The sequence below is a fragment of the Talpa occidentalis genome, unplaced genomic scaffold (genome assembly GCF_014898055.3).
Source record: "Talpa occidentalis isolate TD23 unplaced genomic scaffold, MPIMG_talOcc4v2.1, whole genome shotgun sequence".
Classification (NCBI taxonomy): Eukaryota; Metazoa; Chordata; class Mammalia; order Eulipotyphla; family Talpidae; genus Talpa; species Talpa occidentalis.
In genome coordinates this window covers 154,743,021-154,760,559 of record NW_026555331.1, presented here as the reverse complement: position 1 = coordinate 154,760,559, position 17,539 = coordinate 154,743,021, and the positions used below count along the sequence as shown (strand labels likewise).

The following is a 17,539-nucleotide window of genomic DNA, read 5'->3' as shown; positions in this document are numbered from 1 at the left end:
AGGGAATTACATGCAGTGAATCAAGTCAGAATGACAAAAACATGTGCTGGTCATTCACATTTCAGATAATCTGACGAAGCGCAAGACTTACAACGCGCAGCCAACGTTAGCGCGGGAGGAGAGCAGGGAAGGGACGTAAATCTCAAACAGGAGAAGGGTTGGACTTGCTGGAAAGGGGACATTAAATGCAGGAAAAAGCCACAGGCTACACCATCAGTCTTATTACACTTGCCCCAAGTTCTTTCACGCACAAGAGCCGGAGCCTTTACCCTGAGGCAGGGCGGCAGGAGGCGCTGGGGCAGGGGTGGCGCAGTCCCCGCACCAGAGCACCAGGCACAGACGCCCACACACAGGCCAGGGAGGCAGGGAGAGCGCAGCCGGGCGCAGCATCCTCCAGTGACGGGGTGGGGGGGACGTCAGGAAGAGGCCCCGCACACGCCCAGGTGGTGGGTGGCTGTTCCCGGGGTGGCATCGCTGACCCCTCCCTGCGTCACTGAGAGCGTCTCCGCGGTGCAGACACAGCAACTGTTTTCACCCCGCCTCGGCGCCTGCTGGGCTCTCAGCCTCCTGTTGTCATTTGGGGCTGCAGGCCTCGCGTCCTACACACAGCAGGTCTGCAGGTGCTGCTCCCCCGCTCTGCGTCCTCATCAGCAGTGACGCACAGCACGCCCCAGCCAGTCCTGCCAAGAGGGGCTACTCAGGAACCCCACCTCCTTGCACGCCGACTCTCTGCCAATTTCCAAGAGGTTGTCGCTGAGGTTGCTGGCTGGAGGCGGGTGGGGTGGAGGCCAGCACACTCTGACCATCCACTTCCAGCGCGGGAGACACGGGCAGGTGGCGGCACACGCGAGCTGCCCGGAAACAGAACCTTCGGGCAGTGGGACCTGAAGCTTCCCGAGGAAGGCAGCACGCCTGCGTGTCCCCTCAGGCAGCGCCCCACTGAGCTGCAGGCTCAGGCCCCACTAAGTCTTCCTGGGGGGAACCTTTCAAGACACGGACAGCCCTGACACGAGCCGATGTATTATGGAAAGGTGCTCCGATTTCGGCCATAGCATATCCTTAAAAAATCGTAATACTAACTTTCTTCATTTCCCAAATGACGCCCTTTCCACGTGTGCTACGACAGGGAGATAAACAACACTGTGCACAGAGCGACCCGCCACAGCAGCGGTCAGCCAGAATAAAAACCCCACATCACCGAGGACACAGAGACTCGGCGCCCAGGCACACCAACCCCAGGGGTGGGGCTCCTACCTGCAGAGCGGGCTGCGCGTGCGTGGGCAGGAACGGCTGGCCGGGGGGCAGGAAGGGCTGTCTCGGCGGGATGAAAGGCCGCGTGGCTGCCGACCCGGGCTGGCTGAAGTGGAGAATCCCCACGGGGCCTGGCGGCTGGAGGGCTGGTCTCACGGGCCTCTCTCTGGGGAACACCGGCTGCTGCCCTTGCTGGTTAAAGGCGGGCCCGGGCTGGGTGAATGGCAGTGGGCTCGGAGTGGGCACAGGATGAGTGCTGCTGAGCAGCGTGGGAGGAGGTGGCGGCGGTGGGGGGCTTCGCTGTTCCAGGAAGAGATGACTCGGGAACCGGGGTTCACCTGAAACTGAAGGCAGAGCAATGGGACGCCCTGTTCCACAGAACATGCACCCCACAGGAAAAGCAGGCTTCCGGGCGCGCTCACTCTGGGCTCCCCACAGCTACGGCGGGCACGGATGTCGAAAGGGCCCCTACATTGTGTCTCATTTCTAGACGGTGTGATCAGTTACTCCCTACAGGTGACTGCCTCCCCCGGAGATGTGATCCTCGGATGCTGACAGTATCTGGCTTCAGCATCTGACAGGCAAAAGCTCTGATGCGACAAGATCTCCCGGGAGGCACAGGTTCAGGGCTCCTCCCGAAGCCCGTGCGCCGCGGCGCCACCTACCGCCTAGGAAGAAAGGGTCTCGCTCCTGGGGCGGAGGCGGGGCTCTCCACTGGTCCTGCAGAGGAAGTCTCGGGGGCTGGCTAAAATTGTTGGGGACGGGTCCAGGTGTGTGCTGTGGGAATTCTGGAGGGCCCTAAAGAAACAAAGGAACCAGCATGAGAGGTTGGCCAGCAGCCTGCACGCCTCAGAGACGCCCACGCAGGTCCACACCCTCTGAAAATGTTGAGAGACTTGTCTCCTGCAGCCTCCCCTCCAGGGAAGTCCATGTGACAAAACAGGTGGCTCTGCCACAACGGAGCAGCCAAACATCAAAGTGCAGCATCTGGAAATGAGTTCGTGTTTCCGCACCACTGCAGCGGCCACGAGAACCCTTTCTAAGCTCATTGGAATCCGCGCCATTATTGACCTTCCTGCCCATTAATCCTAAAGACTAAACGTCTACTGCCAACGTGCCTGACATTTATCTCCTCAAAGGCTGTGCTCCGCGGCCTCCAGAACACAACCTAAGCCACAGCCGTGACGCTGTTTTATTCAAAGCGAGACAGGACTCCTGTGAGAGGGAAATGGGAAGCGTTGACGACCCCAAATGACCACATGAGCATTGCACTCGCGGATGCTAACGGGTGCCGTTCTTGACGGAACGCTTTTCGGGCAGCGTGTGCTGCTCCCCGCGCCACAGACAACCCAGCCCTCCCTGTCTCAGCAGGCCTTTCGAGTACCTGCCTAGGAAGCAGCATTTACAGAATTACTTCTCCAGAAAGTCACGCGCTCATTTCACCTGTCAACGTAGTTGTCACTGAACACCACCTCATTCTTTGAAACTCAGCCAGCATTTCTCAACTTTTAAAAACCACGCTCCTTGCTCGGAAGTTCTAGTGCTGCTTCTGTCATCTTACGGCCAAGCCCAGCCGGCGGCACCAGCTGCCCCTCTTCCATGCAGCCCCGCGTCCCTGAAGCGCTTCCGCAAACCACTCCCCTCCTCCTCCCGTCTAAGGCTCTCCCCGCCCCCAGGCGCTGGTCTGGGTGACCCCTGCGATCACCATCACGCTGCCAAGCACTGCCAAGCACTGCGCTGCTGGGTGGGAGTCTCCATGGACTCAACCACGACTGTGTTCCACTGACAAATTATTTCCTCAGGTTTAAAAACTACCCGAGGAGAAAGTGCTCCACCTGAGTGTTGTGCCAGGCAACTGGAAAAGAACATTCACTTACAGAGCACTTATTTATAGAAGAGGCCATTTAGCATTCTGTCTTTGGGCCTTATGTGTCAACTTTTTCCCTCTCACACACATACATTTCAAATGGTATTTTAAAATATCTTTAAAACTTCTTGGATAATAAATTAGCAATCAAGGTCCTGCCATGGGCCTCCCCGGTGGCGCAGGCGGTTGAGCCCCGCACTGTGAAGCTGTCCGCAGCCTCTGCAGCACGGGTTTGATTCCCAGCCGGCCGGCGAGGGTCCCACATGGCGCGCAGACCTCTCCTGCAGCGCTCGCTGCTCCCCTCAGCAGTGTATTTCGTCAGTCTGCCTGTTCTGCTCCCTACTCTGTCTCTGGTGAATCCTCTCACCCCCGCACCTCTGGCCTGCACCCCAGCTCTTGTATAAATAAATAAATCTTTAAAAAAAAAAAAAAAAGATCCTGCCATTATTTCAAAGAAAATTTTTCAAACCATATTTTCTGACTGATGCAGAAAATACAGTAAAACCTGCCTGGCCCGTGATGCGGGGGGAGGTGTGAGGGCCCCCGACCCAGGCAGTGCGACGGGGCAATGACACTCTTCTCTGCCCGCTGCGTGGATGTACACCCAACGACCCAGGGACCCTGGGCCGTGCAGGCCACCGGCCGCAAGCTCAAAGACCCCCAAGCTGAGTCCTGCTGGCCCCAGAGCCACTGCTGGGGGTATGCAGTGGAGCACCCAGGGCCACAGCCCAGCCCCTGCCACTGCCGCTGCCACTGCCCTCACAGCCTGGTGGGCGGCTCAGCTGGGTCAGGGGTGCAGGACGCGTCAGGGCCAGGCCTGTTCTGCCCCACGGCAGTGAGAGTGGGAGATGGTGTTTTTCTCACTAAATCTGGGGACCTGAAAAACCAAGTCTTCCCTTGGTTTAGAAGTGAAAAGGCGAGTCTCCCATCTGCTCAGAACCGTGGCCTCTGGACGGCCCCCGCCCTCCTTCACAGCCTCCGCCAGCGCCCGGCGGGCCTGCAAGACGCTCGGGCACTCTCGCGTGCCTTCCTTCCACCGCCCCGCCCTCCTCCAGGCTCTGCGGGGCTGGGAGTGGGCAAGGACTCTGCTCTCCAGCCGCTAGAGGTTCGCGGAACCCCGGCCTCCTCTGGGCTCTGTGGTCACAGAGCCCAGTCCCTCCTGTCCCTCCTGTCCCTCCCGCGAGAGCCACGCCGGGCTGGCTGAAGGGCACACCTCCTCATTCCAGAGCAGGCGAAACGCAGCAGCAGCAGCAGCAGCCGCGCTCCCACCCCTCGCAGGCAGGCCCGCTCAGCCCTGGCTTCTGACTCTGCAGCGGGTAAAACCAGGCAGGGGCGTCTCCCCTTGACCCCTCGGCCCCTCTTCTCAAAGGAAGCAGACACTGAACTCTGAGAACGAACTCAGAGACTGACGTGGTTATTTCTCAATCAAAATCTCAAGCTGCCTGAGAACAGGGCACATCACTTCTTTGGCCTCTAATTACTTCCAGATTTCCTGGGAGGTTATTTTTTATTTATTTTTTTTTTAGAGGCATGCTTTATTTATTTATTTGTTTGTTTGTTTGTTTGTTTATACATGCACTGGGTACAGTCAGAAGCACGGGAGGGCGAGAGAATTCACCAGAGCCAGAGCGGGGAGCAGAGCAGGCAGAAGGACCGAAGGACACTGCTGAGGGGAGCCGCGGGCGGCAGGAGAGGTCTGCGCGCCATGCGGGACCCTCCTCCGGTGGCCGGGGAGCAGCCGGGGATCGAACCGGCACCGCAGAGACCGCGGGCAGCTTCGCAACCCAGCGCTCAACCGCTGCGCCGCCGGGGAGGCCCCTGGGAGGTTATTTTAAATGTTCATAGCTTCTAAAGCTTTTTTTATATTAAACTGAAAATATATTGGGATCATAAATCTCGTCCCCTTTGGAGTTTTAATATTGTGATTCCTAGCTTTCCCCCAAACCGCCGTTCCTTTGACTAATCACCCACGTGCTTGCCTGACCACATCCACAGAGGCCCTCAAATGTCAGCAGCCACTACCACGGCCCGCGGCGCCGTCTGGCGCGTCGCAAGGAATTACAGCTCCCCACTCGGTGGAACAGAGCAACTTTAAACATTCATTGGTAACATTTAACCGGGACTTTATTCTAACCCCAGGTGACCCTTTATGCCGGAGACACTCCTACGCGGTGCCCGAGAAGAGGCTGGGGCGCAGGTGGTGCCTGGAGCTCGGGGGCACAGGGCCTCGGTGCTTTCATCTGCACAGCAGGAGAGGCGGCCCCAGCCCCCGCCCCGGCCCGCCCCAGGGGCTCGCAGCCGCGCGTGCACATGCGATGGGAGGCCGTGTGCGCCCACAGTCAAGGAAGCCAGCTGTGGACAGTCCAGGCCCGGGTGGAACAGGTGAAAGACGGGTGGTTCTTATCTGAGCGCCCTGCGAGGCTGACCAAGGAGGGCGCCGGCTGCAGTTTAGAGAGAAAAGCCGAGTGAGCAGGGAGCTCTGGCTTGAGGCTGGCTCAGCAGAGCGAGAACAGGAAGAAGGTTTCTGAAAAGCGACCTTCCAGCCTTGGAAGCGGCAGCGCCAGGTGCGCTAGCCTGGGCAGCCAAGTGGGGGTAGTGGTCAGCAGGCGCTGAGCTGTGCGGGTGAGGGGCGATCTCAGCAAGGAGGCTTTAGCGCACTGAGGGTGTGGAGCCCAACCCCAAAGCAGCATAGCAGCCGACGCCCCAGCCTCCGAGAGGACCTCTGCTGCAGGAGACGGGAGGCAGCTGACCCAAGGGTCTTCAGAAGGACACACTGACAGACGTCGGCGCAGGCGGGACACCAGCGCCCGTTGGGGAAGCTGGCTGCCCCCACGAAGGACAACCTTGAGTCTGAAAGCTTAATATAAACTTGAAAACCCTTCAGATCCCAAAAGCCTCCCACGACTGTTACTAAGGGCTGCGTGGACAGGCACTCAGCAGGAGCAGCTCTCCTGAGGCACCTGTCCCTCAGGACACAGCAGCCACGTTTTCGTCGCCATCACTTAGACTCCGCCGTGAGTGCGAGTCACGTGGGGAGACCACAAGCCAGCACCGCCCCTTCCAGCTCCAGCACCCCGGGCCGTGCCTGGGAGGCTCGCCCGTCCCACCTGTCGCCCCGGCCGCCTCTGCCTTCAGCCTGAGACAGAGACAAGTCCAAAGTCCACTCAGGTGGTGGCTGGGTCGGGGGAAAAAGCAAGGCCCCTGGCATCACAGCACCGCCACATGAGCCCAGAACTTGCTCACTTTTGCACAGAAACTAAGACCCCTGTTTTTTTGTTTTTTTTTTAATGTCACTGCTGGTTTCCTGTCCACACGGCCTCCTTGACACCCTGACCCTTGAGGTCAAGTACGACATCGTGTCACCAACACGGAGCCTAGAAGCAGACGGGCCAGACCCTCCATGCAGAGCTCACGGGGACGGCCTAAGCGCTGCCGACAGGGCGCCCCAGACACGGGCCTACAGACTGCTGGGGCGCTGGCGGTGTGCAACGTGGCTCCCACAGCCAGCAGGGTCTGCGGCACAGTGACACAGGCCCCGCGGGAGTCGGGGACACCGTCGCCCCGAGCTCTCTTGATGTGATCGTTCGTTTAATAATGTCCCTCACTCCGCAGGCATAAAGGGAATCAGTCACCAAAGGCAGAATCATCCTAAGACAGGGTGTGGTGCCAGGGCCTCGCTCAGTGTTCCGTGTGCGCGCAATTCTGCTTTCTGAAAGAAAAGGCTACTTTAATCCTTCCAAGTAATTGCTCTATTTTACTTGGCTTTATATCCCTTTAGAGTCCAAGGTAAGAAGTTATCATTCCCTCTCACAGAATTCTTATAGAAATTGCACTTTCACTTTTTTGCATCTCTTGTTAATTACATGATGTTATCGATCTTAATCCTATTCAGAAAGAACTGATAACTTCGGTTACAGAAGGAAAAAAAGATGAAAACTTTGCATAAATTGCTTAGCAAAGTTAATCGCATAATGCAAAGAATAAAGAGGCTCTCACAGCTATTATGTGATTTATCAGCTTCCCTAAAAGGGTCAGTGGGTATATTTTAATAACGCAAATTAAATACCTTAACAATGTCATTGAAGCTTCATGAATTTTCAATAAATGACAAACCTTCCTCTACAACATGTTTTCATTTATTAATCTCACTTAAAATGCAAAGGACTATATAAGAAGCCGATGACACTTAGTAACGTCTCGCGGCTAATTCTGATTAAACAGGCCAACTGCAAAGAATGCAGCGCCAGTGACCCCTGACGTCACGGAGGCGGCGCCCCCATCGCGGCGTAATCCTCTTACTTCGGCATTTGCGCTGCTCTTCCTCTTCTTCCAGGTTGGGCCTCGTGGCAGTGCCTGTGTTCATTTTCCTAGGAGGTATTCCTTTATTTACACTGCGCTTCTGAACATTTTAAAGAAACACAACCCGGCGACAAGCACTGGGTCTCACGACTAGGGGCTGGGGGAGCGGGAGGGGAGACAGCACAGCGACTCCGGCACGGGGGCGCCAGGGCGTTCAACAGGGAGCCTGGCAGGGGACCGCGGGAGGTCGGCTTCGGGATCGAGGCGGAGTTACTAAGGTATTTCGTAAAAGGAAAAAAAACCTTTATTTCCCACCCCACGCTCCTCCCCTTGGCCTCCCCAAACCACCCAGCTGTGCCTACAGCACCCGCCTGCCTCCCCCCCACCCCTGGAATCCCGTCGGGGAGCTGCACCTGAACCCTCAGTGAGGGTCAGGAGACTGGGCGGCCCGGGGTTTCAGCTCTACCCCCCGCACCCAGGCTGTGCACTTAAACACTTGAGTCTTTCCCCCACGGCCCCCAGCCTGTGAGAGGGAAGAAACGAGGCCTCCACTTCAGGGGGGCCTGACTACCAGCTCTGAGCGAACAACAGGATGTGCGTGCACGGCCGCGTCCTCCTCCCGGCTGATGGGCGCCGGTTCTCTGCCCGCACAGAGCACCTCCTCCTCCAGAAAAGGGCAGCAGCGGCTCCGGAGCAGGGCGCGGGGCCTGGGCAGGACCACACCGTGAGCGCACTGGCCACAGGCCACCACCCCGCTCCTGGCTGCGAGGGGCTCACACCAAAGCCTGAGCACGCATGTCTGTAACGTCACTCACAACAGCCGAAGACTAGAAAGAGCCCAATGCCCAAACGGGAGAACAAAGGAAGGCCCACGAGAGCAACGCCAGGACGACCGACGGACGGACGCTGGATGGCAAAGGAAGCGTGCTGAGACCCCAGGTGTCGACTCCAGGGACAGAAATCAAGTCAGCACCTGCCAGGTGGAGGGGGCGAGCAGGACCCGGCCACACAGGGGCAGCAGAGGCAGCCTTTTGGGGTGATGGAATTGTTCTCTATAGTAACTGGGTCGAGCACTCAATTGTGACTCTGCCTTCACAGAACTGTACGGCAAAAAAAGTCATCCCGTGTCCTGGACGTGGTGTCTTCAAGCACTGACATGAAAGAGGCCCCTTTCACACTCTAAAATGGTTCTAAACAAAAACAATGGGTCTTGCAAGACTCCTGGGGCATAAATCCTGAAAACAAGATTTTGGGTGCGCCTTGCAGGACAAGACAGGAAGTACTATCAGACCAGAGAGATTTTCCTGACAAAAACAGGAGGTCTGAGACCTTCAAACTGTGTTACTGCCAACACTTCACTGGCTGAATTTTAAAGTGCAGAGGGGCAAACTGTACCCCCAAATTATCTGCCTGGGGAGGACGTGGAAAGATCGGTTTCCTTGGGCAAACCGCAAACCAACTTTTACACCCGGACTTGAAGGCTCAGCACTCAGGAAACCCACTTCACCCCCACCCAGGCCCTGCCTGGAGCTGTGCGACCCTGCACCCAGCCCCGCCATGCCGAACCTGGACCACCGGATCTAAGACCACGTGCTCTGACTGTTACCATAGTGCTTAGCTGCTGCTGTTCCTACTGCAGATGGGAATTCATTGATATGATTAAATTTGATGGTATGATAATGTATGGTAATCATGATTAATCAGAACCCCACCAGCAAATGGAGGAGGCTGGGTATTATGTCACCTGCATTTTAAACTGCATTCTTGCCTCACCCGCCTGACAATGTGTGACAGCTGGAAGATCTCTCCCCACATCTGCCTGCTACTACTCATAGATTTGATAAGAGAGAATGCCCATCACCCCTTCCCTATCTTTAAGTGCTAATAATTACAAGGCATTGCAAGCAAGTTGTAAAAACAGTAAGGGTTCAAAAGAAAGGCTTTTTTCCTAGCTGGAATGAAGTCTGGATTCACATCTGCAAAGGCTCTAATCAGAAAGAAATGTAATTTGATGCAGCAGTCTCATCAAACATGATTTGCATGAAATGCCTTGTAAGCCCCATCCAGAGAGTGTCAATCACCAGCCCCCAATAAATACCGAGCGCCCCGCTGCAGGAAACACACTGCAGCTAGACCAGCCGGGAGGCAGACACAGAAGGCGCTGCCTCTACTGCGTCTGCCCAGGTGGTAATGTCATCCCAGAAGGCCAACTTAAAAGTGTAATTGTCTTTTTTAACTTAACTTTTTGTTTTCCATTAAACAAAAGTCACTAATATTACTCAGCAGCCAAAATACTTTGTATGTAATTGGCTGCCCTCAGATACCTGCATTAACCCAACACACCAACGCAAAACCAAAGGCTGACTAGACTAGGTTTCAAAATGCTTACGTCATGATCGGTACCCCGTGAAGGACCTGGGATTTACCCCACCCACTTAAGAACGGCCGCTGCGCTGACAAGGTAACAGATGAGCAAAACCTCACAGCAAGCCTCCAGGGTGCTCACATTTTAGGGTTACGTGTTTGAGATGGCGCGTGTTGAGCAAACATCCCTGAGAACAGGCACAGCACTAGACAAGACACTAGGGAGAAGGCAAGGACGTTAAACTTGCCGCGAGACAGCATCCGGGAGAGCCTGCGGAGCGATCAGGCCCATCAGGCCCGCCTGCAGGCAGGTGCTCCAGCCTGGCCTGCCTGCACCTGCCGGGCCCTCAGGGAGACCAAGCGCACCGTAAGCGCTCTGGGGACAGTGCAGCCCCGGGCCCAGCGCAGACGGGGATGCTCCCATGGTGGCTGGCGGGGCCAGATGCCTAGACGGACAGGACAGCGGGGGCTGCATGGAAGGGGGGCTCCCTGGGCAGGACCCCCTCCAACGGCCAAGGGCATGTGCTTGCTTTTGCGCCCAGCAGCCACAGCTTCCCGCAGCATCCCTCACCCACTGTGGATTTGGCAGATTAACGAAAATGAGGATGAATGACAGTCAATGTATGTCTATCTCTCCAGAAGAGATTCCGAAGTCTTGTTTGAGAAAACAAGTCGCTGGGAATAAAAGTCTGCGTGAGAAGAACATGGCCGGGTTCAGCAGTGTCAGCACAGTCACTGTGTCAGCAGCTGAGATGAAAAAAAGGCCTGACTTCTGGACAGAAACCTCACCCGCTGCAGGCCACGCGTCCGCATCGGAGGGGCAGGGACCCCCGGCTGGGCGACCGCGCGCAGGCCTGAGGGCGCAGGGCCCAAAAGTGATCAAAATAAGGGTCCTTCATGATTTTACTGCTTTGACATTCAAATCACCGCGGTGAAGACTGTTCATCCAGCCTCTAAGATTCATGCGCAGGAGAGAAACGACCAGGCTGGCTGCACCTGAACTGTACAGCACGACCTCAGAGTTGACCTTTCAAACACCTCCATGCACACAGGGCTTCATATTAGAGTGCTCTGTGATTTTCCATTAAAAAATCTCGAGACATCCTCACTTCCTACAAGCTCTAGACCTCCCTGTTGTACATGAAGAACTTCTCCAGTTTCCTTGTCAAAGGGGCAGTCTAAGCCGGCGTGCACTACTGGGGCGGAAGGGCACTGGGCACGCCGCCGCTGGTGCTGACCCCTCCCGAGCCTGCAGACCCGGCACCCCCGCATCTGCCTTCATGCCCCAGTCAGGTGGGCAGGCCTGAAGTCTTGTGAAACGCACAGGACATGAATCCTACTTCCAACGTGCATGTTCATCCTTGAAAATAAAAGCAAAAAATCACCGTGCAGGCCTCGCCTCACCAGCCACGTCACGGACAGCTCCCGAAGGAGCCGGACCACCACCATCACCCTCCGGGCACACTGCCGCGGGGCTGTCCCTGGCACCCGCTGAGCACAGCGCTGAGGGGGTCACCCCACTGGGCAGAGGGGGCGTGCACTGCGCAGTGGACCCCAGACAGGAGTCGGGCACTGGCATCACTTGCGTGCTCCCCCCACTGCGCACGCAGGAGCAACGGGAACTCCTCGAAGGGGCTGAGGTTGGGGAAAGAAAGATCACAATGAACGTGGCTTCACTCAAGACTTCTGTCATTTAAATCTTTTGTGTAGATTCCAAGAGATGCTGCGGAGAACCCAATGCTCAGCTTCCTTGAAACTTGAGGGCTATCAATTTACGTGTGTGTGTGTGTTGGGGCGCGGGGGTCACACTACAGAACACAGTTTAGTTGACTGGTGCCCCCGGGCCACGACAGTGTCCTCACTGCTCTTCCACTTTGCTCGGGTGAGGCATCACCCAGCGCCTGCAGTTCGGGCTTCACTGACTACACCTGGTCCATCTTCCAGCTCAGGGACTAGCACAACGCAGGGCACGTGGTTTGAAGGAGAAACTCACTAAATCATGGTCACAAAACCGTGTTACACTCAAGGGTAATCTGGCAACGGAAAAGGGGAACATGTACCGAGAGATCTGTCCTGAGTAAACCCAAAGGTGACATCCAAGGTTAGTCCCTCTCCCAAACTTTTTTTAAAGATGATTTATTTATGCACACAAGAACCGGGGCGCAGGCCAGAGGTGCGGGGGGTGGGGGAGAGGATTCCCCAGAGACAGAGTGGGGAACAGAACAGGCAGAATGACTGAAACCCACTGCTGAGGGGAGCAGCGGGGAGACAGGAGAGGTCTGCTGCGCCCTGTGGGGAGCTCCCTGGCCTGGGACGGAACTCGTGCTGCAGAGGCTGCGGACAGCTTCACGGTGCGGCGCTTAACCCCTGCGCCCCCAGGGAGGCCCGCTCTCTCAAGCTTTTTGGTGGACTTCTGCAGAGCCACAATACCTCTCCTGAATTTCTGAACTACGTTCTATATTTGAGGATTTTCTGAAAGACTGATGGCGGAAAAAAGCAGAGAATGGCACCTCCAGGACTGCACACGCAGGCAGCACCCGCCACGATGAGCACCTGGGGTCGGGGCTGAACACACGCTGCGGCAGCCGCATTCTGGCGCCCTGCGCGCCGCCACCTCACAAACAGCAACAAAAAGCAGTCAGACAACCCCGGGCACCCTCGCCTGGCGCTAAGGGACTCTCTGAGACAAGGGTAATAATGCCTTTCGCTGCCCTCTTGGAGCCTCTAGCACAGCGAGGCTGCGCGCTGCAGAGTCAAACACAGCCTCATCCACGCCGCTGGGAAGCGTCGAGCATGGGAACCACAAACCCCGTTTTGCACCAGGAAGCACACTGTGCAGGGGGTGGCACGCAGCCTTCCTGCTCTGCTTAAGCAATGGCTCTCCACACCAACTCTTACCCCTACGATGCAAGCAAAGCACGGAAGCAAGCCGTGACGTGACGGATGCAGATGCTCAGGGTGCTGAGACATGGCGCAAGAACCTCAACTGTGCTTTACCCACTCGGCAGCCGCGCCATGTCACCTGAGGCACCTGATGTCGAAAACCACACGCGCTTGTGGGTGGATGATGCGACTCACACCCCTTAGCTATTTAGTCGGGAGCTTCCAATAGGAAACTGCACTCAACACGTTACCTACGTTTTTAAAAATAGTTTTAGAACCTGGTAAGGAAATTAAGTAAAAGATTACTATAAGGGAAAATGAACCAGTTTCAGGACCCATATCCTAACCCATAAACAACCACTACACATCACGGCAGTTTCTAAAAACTACTCTGAGCCTTAAACCCAATGCCAACCATTTCTGAATAACCATCTGGCTGTGCATTTGAGTCTCCTGTTAAAACCTTTCTCACTCTATGCTATGTGCAAATGTGGTAGCGACGGAGGCCTCACAGTTAAAAAGCCAAAGTGGTCGTTTAGACATTTTCTGAAAATCAAATTGTTCCGCCCACACAAAACTACAGCTTCTTACAAATAACATGACAGTGTCTGCCCCGGTCCACTTTTCTCCAACATTGTTTTTAAAAAGAACAAATCCCTCACTGATTTAACGAAACCATGAAACAACTATACATCCATCAGAAACTCAAAATTTATGTTCAACTATTTAAGCGGGTAATTTTCTGGAGGGCGAGTCAGAAGCCGGGAGGGCGGTGCAGAGCGCGGCCTGCGCGCGCAGCGGGGCTGGGGAGAGACAGCGCGGTCCTTCCTTCTCTTAAAAGTATTTTAAGGAGAAAACCTTCATTTTAAAATATAAACCCAAAGGCTCCCTAAGACCTTTGAAGCTTTTTTTCACAGCAATTGCCTTCTCCTCCCCCAGGATTTGTCGCACCCACCCTGACTCGTGCACACACGTGCCCACACGCGCGCATCGAGCCAGGCTGGGGCTCACTCCACACGAGGCAATGGGCGTCAACATCGCTGCTCCACAACGAGCGGTGTGCCGGTGACGACCCTGATTCAACAACTTGACAGTTAAAAACCCATTGACCTTAAGCTTTTAACAAACATTTTCCATTTCAAAAGTCATTGTCAATATTTACACATCCTTAAACTTGTGTCTGCTGCGGCACAACTCCCTGGCACACGCGCGCGTCTGGGAAGGGCGGAGGGGGCCGCTGCTACTCACGGGGAATCTCTGGGGTCCCACAGCAGGTCTCGGCTGGCTCGGGACTGGCAGCAAGGGCACTGCGGGAGGAAGAACACCATTGGTTACGACATGGTTCACTTCACGTCCCCTCCAAGCCCACAGACAAGGACTACAGGCTGCAAGGTAGCCTAGAGGATACGTGTGCACACTCATGCAGTCACACTGATGCTAAGGGCGTGACATTTTTAACAAGCGAGCAAGGGAAAGGGGAGAACAGCACGTTTACTTTCAGCATACAGCACAAATTACAGAAATGCCAACAAAGAATCGCTACTGAGAAGCACTGGCGTGCAACAGAAGACACCGTTCCTTTAACACGGAAGGCCAGCTTGGTCCCCACACCAGAGCGAGGCCACCCAGACCACCGAACGCCGCTGCACGTCCTCCTCCAAGCAAACACAGACCTAGACCTGAATTCTCTAGCATGGGGGGGTGGGGGAGGTGGAGGTGGAGGGGAGACGTGAAGAAGGCAGAGAAAGGAAAACACAGGTAGATCCATGGTCCTGGAGGCCACGCTCACCTCCGACCCCAGAGAACACGCTAACAAACCACCAACCACTCCAACACTGGGCTTGCTGCTAAAGACCTCCCGCTGGCCCCCTAAAAGAACAAGGAACCAAATAATTTTAGAACAATAATTCTGTCATAGGAAAGAAGCAGGTGTCCAGCTTCCAGCCTGAGGCAGAACCTGGCCTGTGAGCTCTGTAACCCTCACGCCACGGGTCATGACTGAGAACACCCTGCCCCGAGCAGGCGGCTGGCCATGTGGAGGCAGGCGTGCCCTTGTTAAACATGCTTCCACCCCACCCAGCGCCTCCAACTGCCACATGTCGTGAGCTAAGGCTCTCCCCCGGACCAGGGGCTCCCGAGAGATGGCGAGGGCAAAAGGAGGTCACTGGGGTAAGCCCTGGCCACAGGACTGGCGTCCATGTCAGAGGAGGTTAGGACAGACATGCCCAGAGGAGCTACGTCAAGCGTGAGGTAACGACGTGCCCTAGCTTGTGTCTACCTTAGGGGATTCCCAGCATAAGAGAAATAAAGAAACAATACAGCTTAAGGCTCAGCGCCAAGGTAAGTTGTTTCTGTTGACTACGACCTACGCCAGCAGCTCCTTGCCATCACACCGCCCTAGGTCCAAATTAAAGGCCCCGTCCCGGCCCGTGTCACGTGGCTCACTCAAATGCGAGGCAGGACTGGAGAACCCTAACTCTGAGGAAAGGTAAAATGGCCGCAGCCTGTCACGCTCTTGGGAGACTGATCCAGTGCATCAAAACCAGAGCAGAGCGACGACGTGTAAGACTATACAAGGTGAGGCCCCAGGGTTCTCCAGCTACACAGCTGAGGAGGATTAGTAGCACGTCAGGTGCGGAAGGGAACGACAAGCATGTCTCTGACCCCAGGAGATTACAGTGAAGGCAGAGAGAAAAGCACATATTCAACAACATGGAGATGTTTTTAAAATTAGGAATCAAACACAAAATATCCAAGCTTTCAAGAATATGTACCACCTACATTAAAACTTGGGAATTAAATATCAATTCCCATCAAATAATTGCAACAGTGTAAAAAAATTACGCTCCTGTAATTAGAAGAAAAAGAGAAAGAAACCCAGAAGGCATCTATGAGAAGAAATACAACTATAATCAACAGATTTCTCACACCGAGCCTTCTGCTTCGTCAGCAACTTTTTCAACACGCTGTAAGAAGCAACTTGAGAGCACAAGCGAGGGGCAGAGCCAGGTGGGCCTGGTGGCCGCCGCCTGTGCCAGCCTTCAGGCCGTGCTCGCAGTGGGCAGCAGGGAGGCCAGAACACGAGGCTCCAGCACGCAGGCTCTGTGCTGGGCTTGAGTCACACCGGGCACGGCAACTCCAAGTGGGCTGCTATAAGGCCACAGGGCAACTTCACGGTGCCTCTCCCACACAGAAGCCCTCGCCCCAGCTTCTCAACATTCTCATCCAGGCCCTTTGGGATTCCAAGTCCAGTCAGCAGAACCCAGGCCTGGCGCCATTCTTCCTCCACTCATCATCCCTCAGCACGCCCACATCCCCCCGCCCTCCTCCTCCCGACAGCCCTCCCGACACCTCTCAATGTCAAGAGCCCTAAGTTCGACAGCTCCCCTGGGGTCCCACAGGTTCCAGATCCATCAACATGCCAGCAACCCCCAACTGTCCCCCAAGCCCAGACCCTGGTAGAGTGCCCACCAGACAGCCCCAGTGCCATCGAGCTGCTGCCTCAAATCTGACACATCCAGAACAGAACTCTGCTCGCCTCCCTCAAAGCGTTGGGGGTGGTGGCACCCTCCCTCATGTGCTCAGGCACCTGGCATCACTTTAGCCTCCTGGGTGTGTCTCCAGGGCAGCACCACGGACAGCTCCAGCCACAAGTCTGGCTGTTCCACCATCACCGCTTGTGGCCTTCACTTTGTTTTTTGCGGTGCTTGCTAAGTTAAAAATGAGGTGCCCGTGTTTAAACACACGAGTCTGGCCTGTCCAGACAGCACGCATCTCAGGGGGCCGGGACAGAGCCAAGGGAGCATGTTGGGCCCCACACTGGACATGAGGCTGCAAGGATGCTGGGTGAGTGCAGTGGGGGCCTGGAACCTGACAGAGGCGAGGGGGCCCGTACCTTGAACCGGGGTGACCACCGCCCCTTTGAAGTGCGGGTTGATGTGGATGTTCTTGGGCTGCTGCGGAGTCCCAGGAGGAGGGGTCATCATCACCCGGGGGGTCTCGATCTGGGGCGGCATGTGCATCCCCTGCGGAGGGGAGGGGTGGTGCGGGTGCTGCAAGGGCAGCAGAGGCTGCAGGGGCTGCTGCTGGAACAGGCTGCGAATCGGCTGCTGCGGCTGCGGCTGCGGCTGCTGCGGTTGCGGCTGCTGCGGCGGGGGTGGGGGTGGAGGGGGCGGCTGCGGCTGTGGGGGCGGGATCAGTCTTGGCGAGTGCGCCTGAATGCCACAGGAAAGAACACAGAGATCTAAATCAACACTCGGAGAAGTGCAAGAAAGCCAACGCGTCGCAGGTGTGCCCTGGCCAGGCCACGAGGTGCACAGAAACCCACGCACTCCCGCAGCAGGAACAGACCGCAAGCGTAGCGCTGCCCGCCCCCCTCCCACTCACGTGGCCCAGCAGGTTGGTTCAGTCGTGACCACCCATCTGAGCCAGCCCCGCTGGGACCTGCACGCTACAGTCATTCCCGGGTGGGCCCGCCCTCAGCTGTCTCGAGTGGGCCTTGTCCGGGGCAAGAAGGCAGAACGGCAGCCCCTGAGCCTAGCGCCAGCACGGACTTGAGAGAAACCAACACAGTCGAACCAGCCACACAGCCCACGGACTCGAGCAGGACCTGGCGCAGCTGGCCGGCCCCTCCACACGCCAGCCCCGCCTCCTCTGCAGAGGAGCAGTCAGGAAGCCTCGCACAGGGACAAGGGAGAGCAAGGGCTGGGCCACAGAGCGGGCAGGAGACGACTGCAAAGCGGCCACCTACCCGCCAGGAAGGAGGAAGTTGGCCATGCGGGAAAGTGGCAGAGGCAGCAGCAGAGGCAGGATGACGCGCCCACAGGGAAACCAAAGGAGGCCAGGTGGCTCCCGCCTCAGGAGAAGCCGCCATGG

The 17,539-nt window shown here is 56.4% G+C and overlaps 1 protein-coding gene across 1 annotated transcript in view; it reads right to left on the bottom strand.

The window, feature by feature from the left end:
- Positions 1–17,539, bottom strand: part of RBM33 (RNA binding motif protein 33) — a 75,170-nt gene that overhangs the window by 21,003 nt on the left and 36,628 nt on the right. Inside the window, exons 8-11 of the mRNA XM_054692783.1 lie at positions 16,560–16,878; positions 13,913–13,971; positions 1,917–2,049; positions 1,255–1,595 (exon numbers count right to left, since the gene is read on the bottom strand). Of these exons, the coding sequence (XP_054548758.1) occupies positions 1,255–1,595; positions 1,917–2,049; positions 13,913–13,971; positions 16,560–16,878 (852 nt within the window). The remainder of the gene's footprint in view (positions 1–1,254; positions 1,596–1,916; positions 2,050–13,912; positions 13,972–16,559; positions 16,879–17,539) is intronic.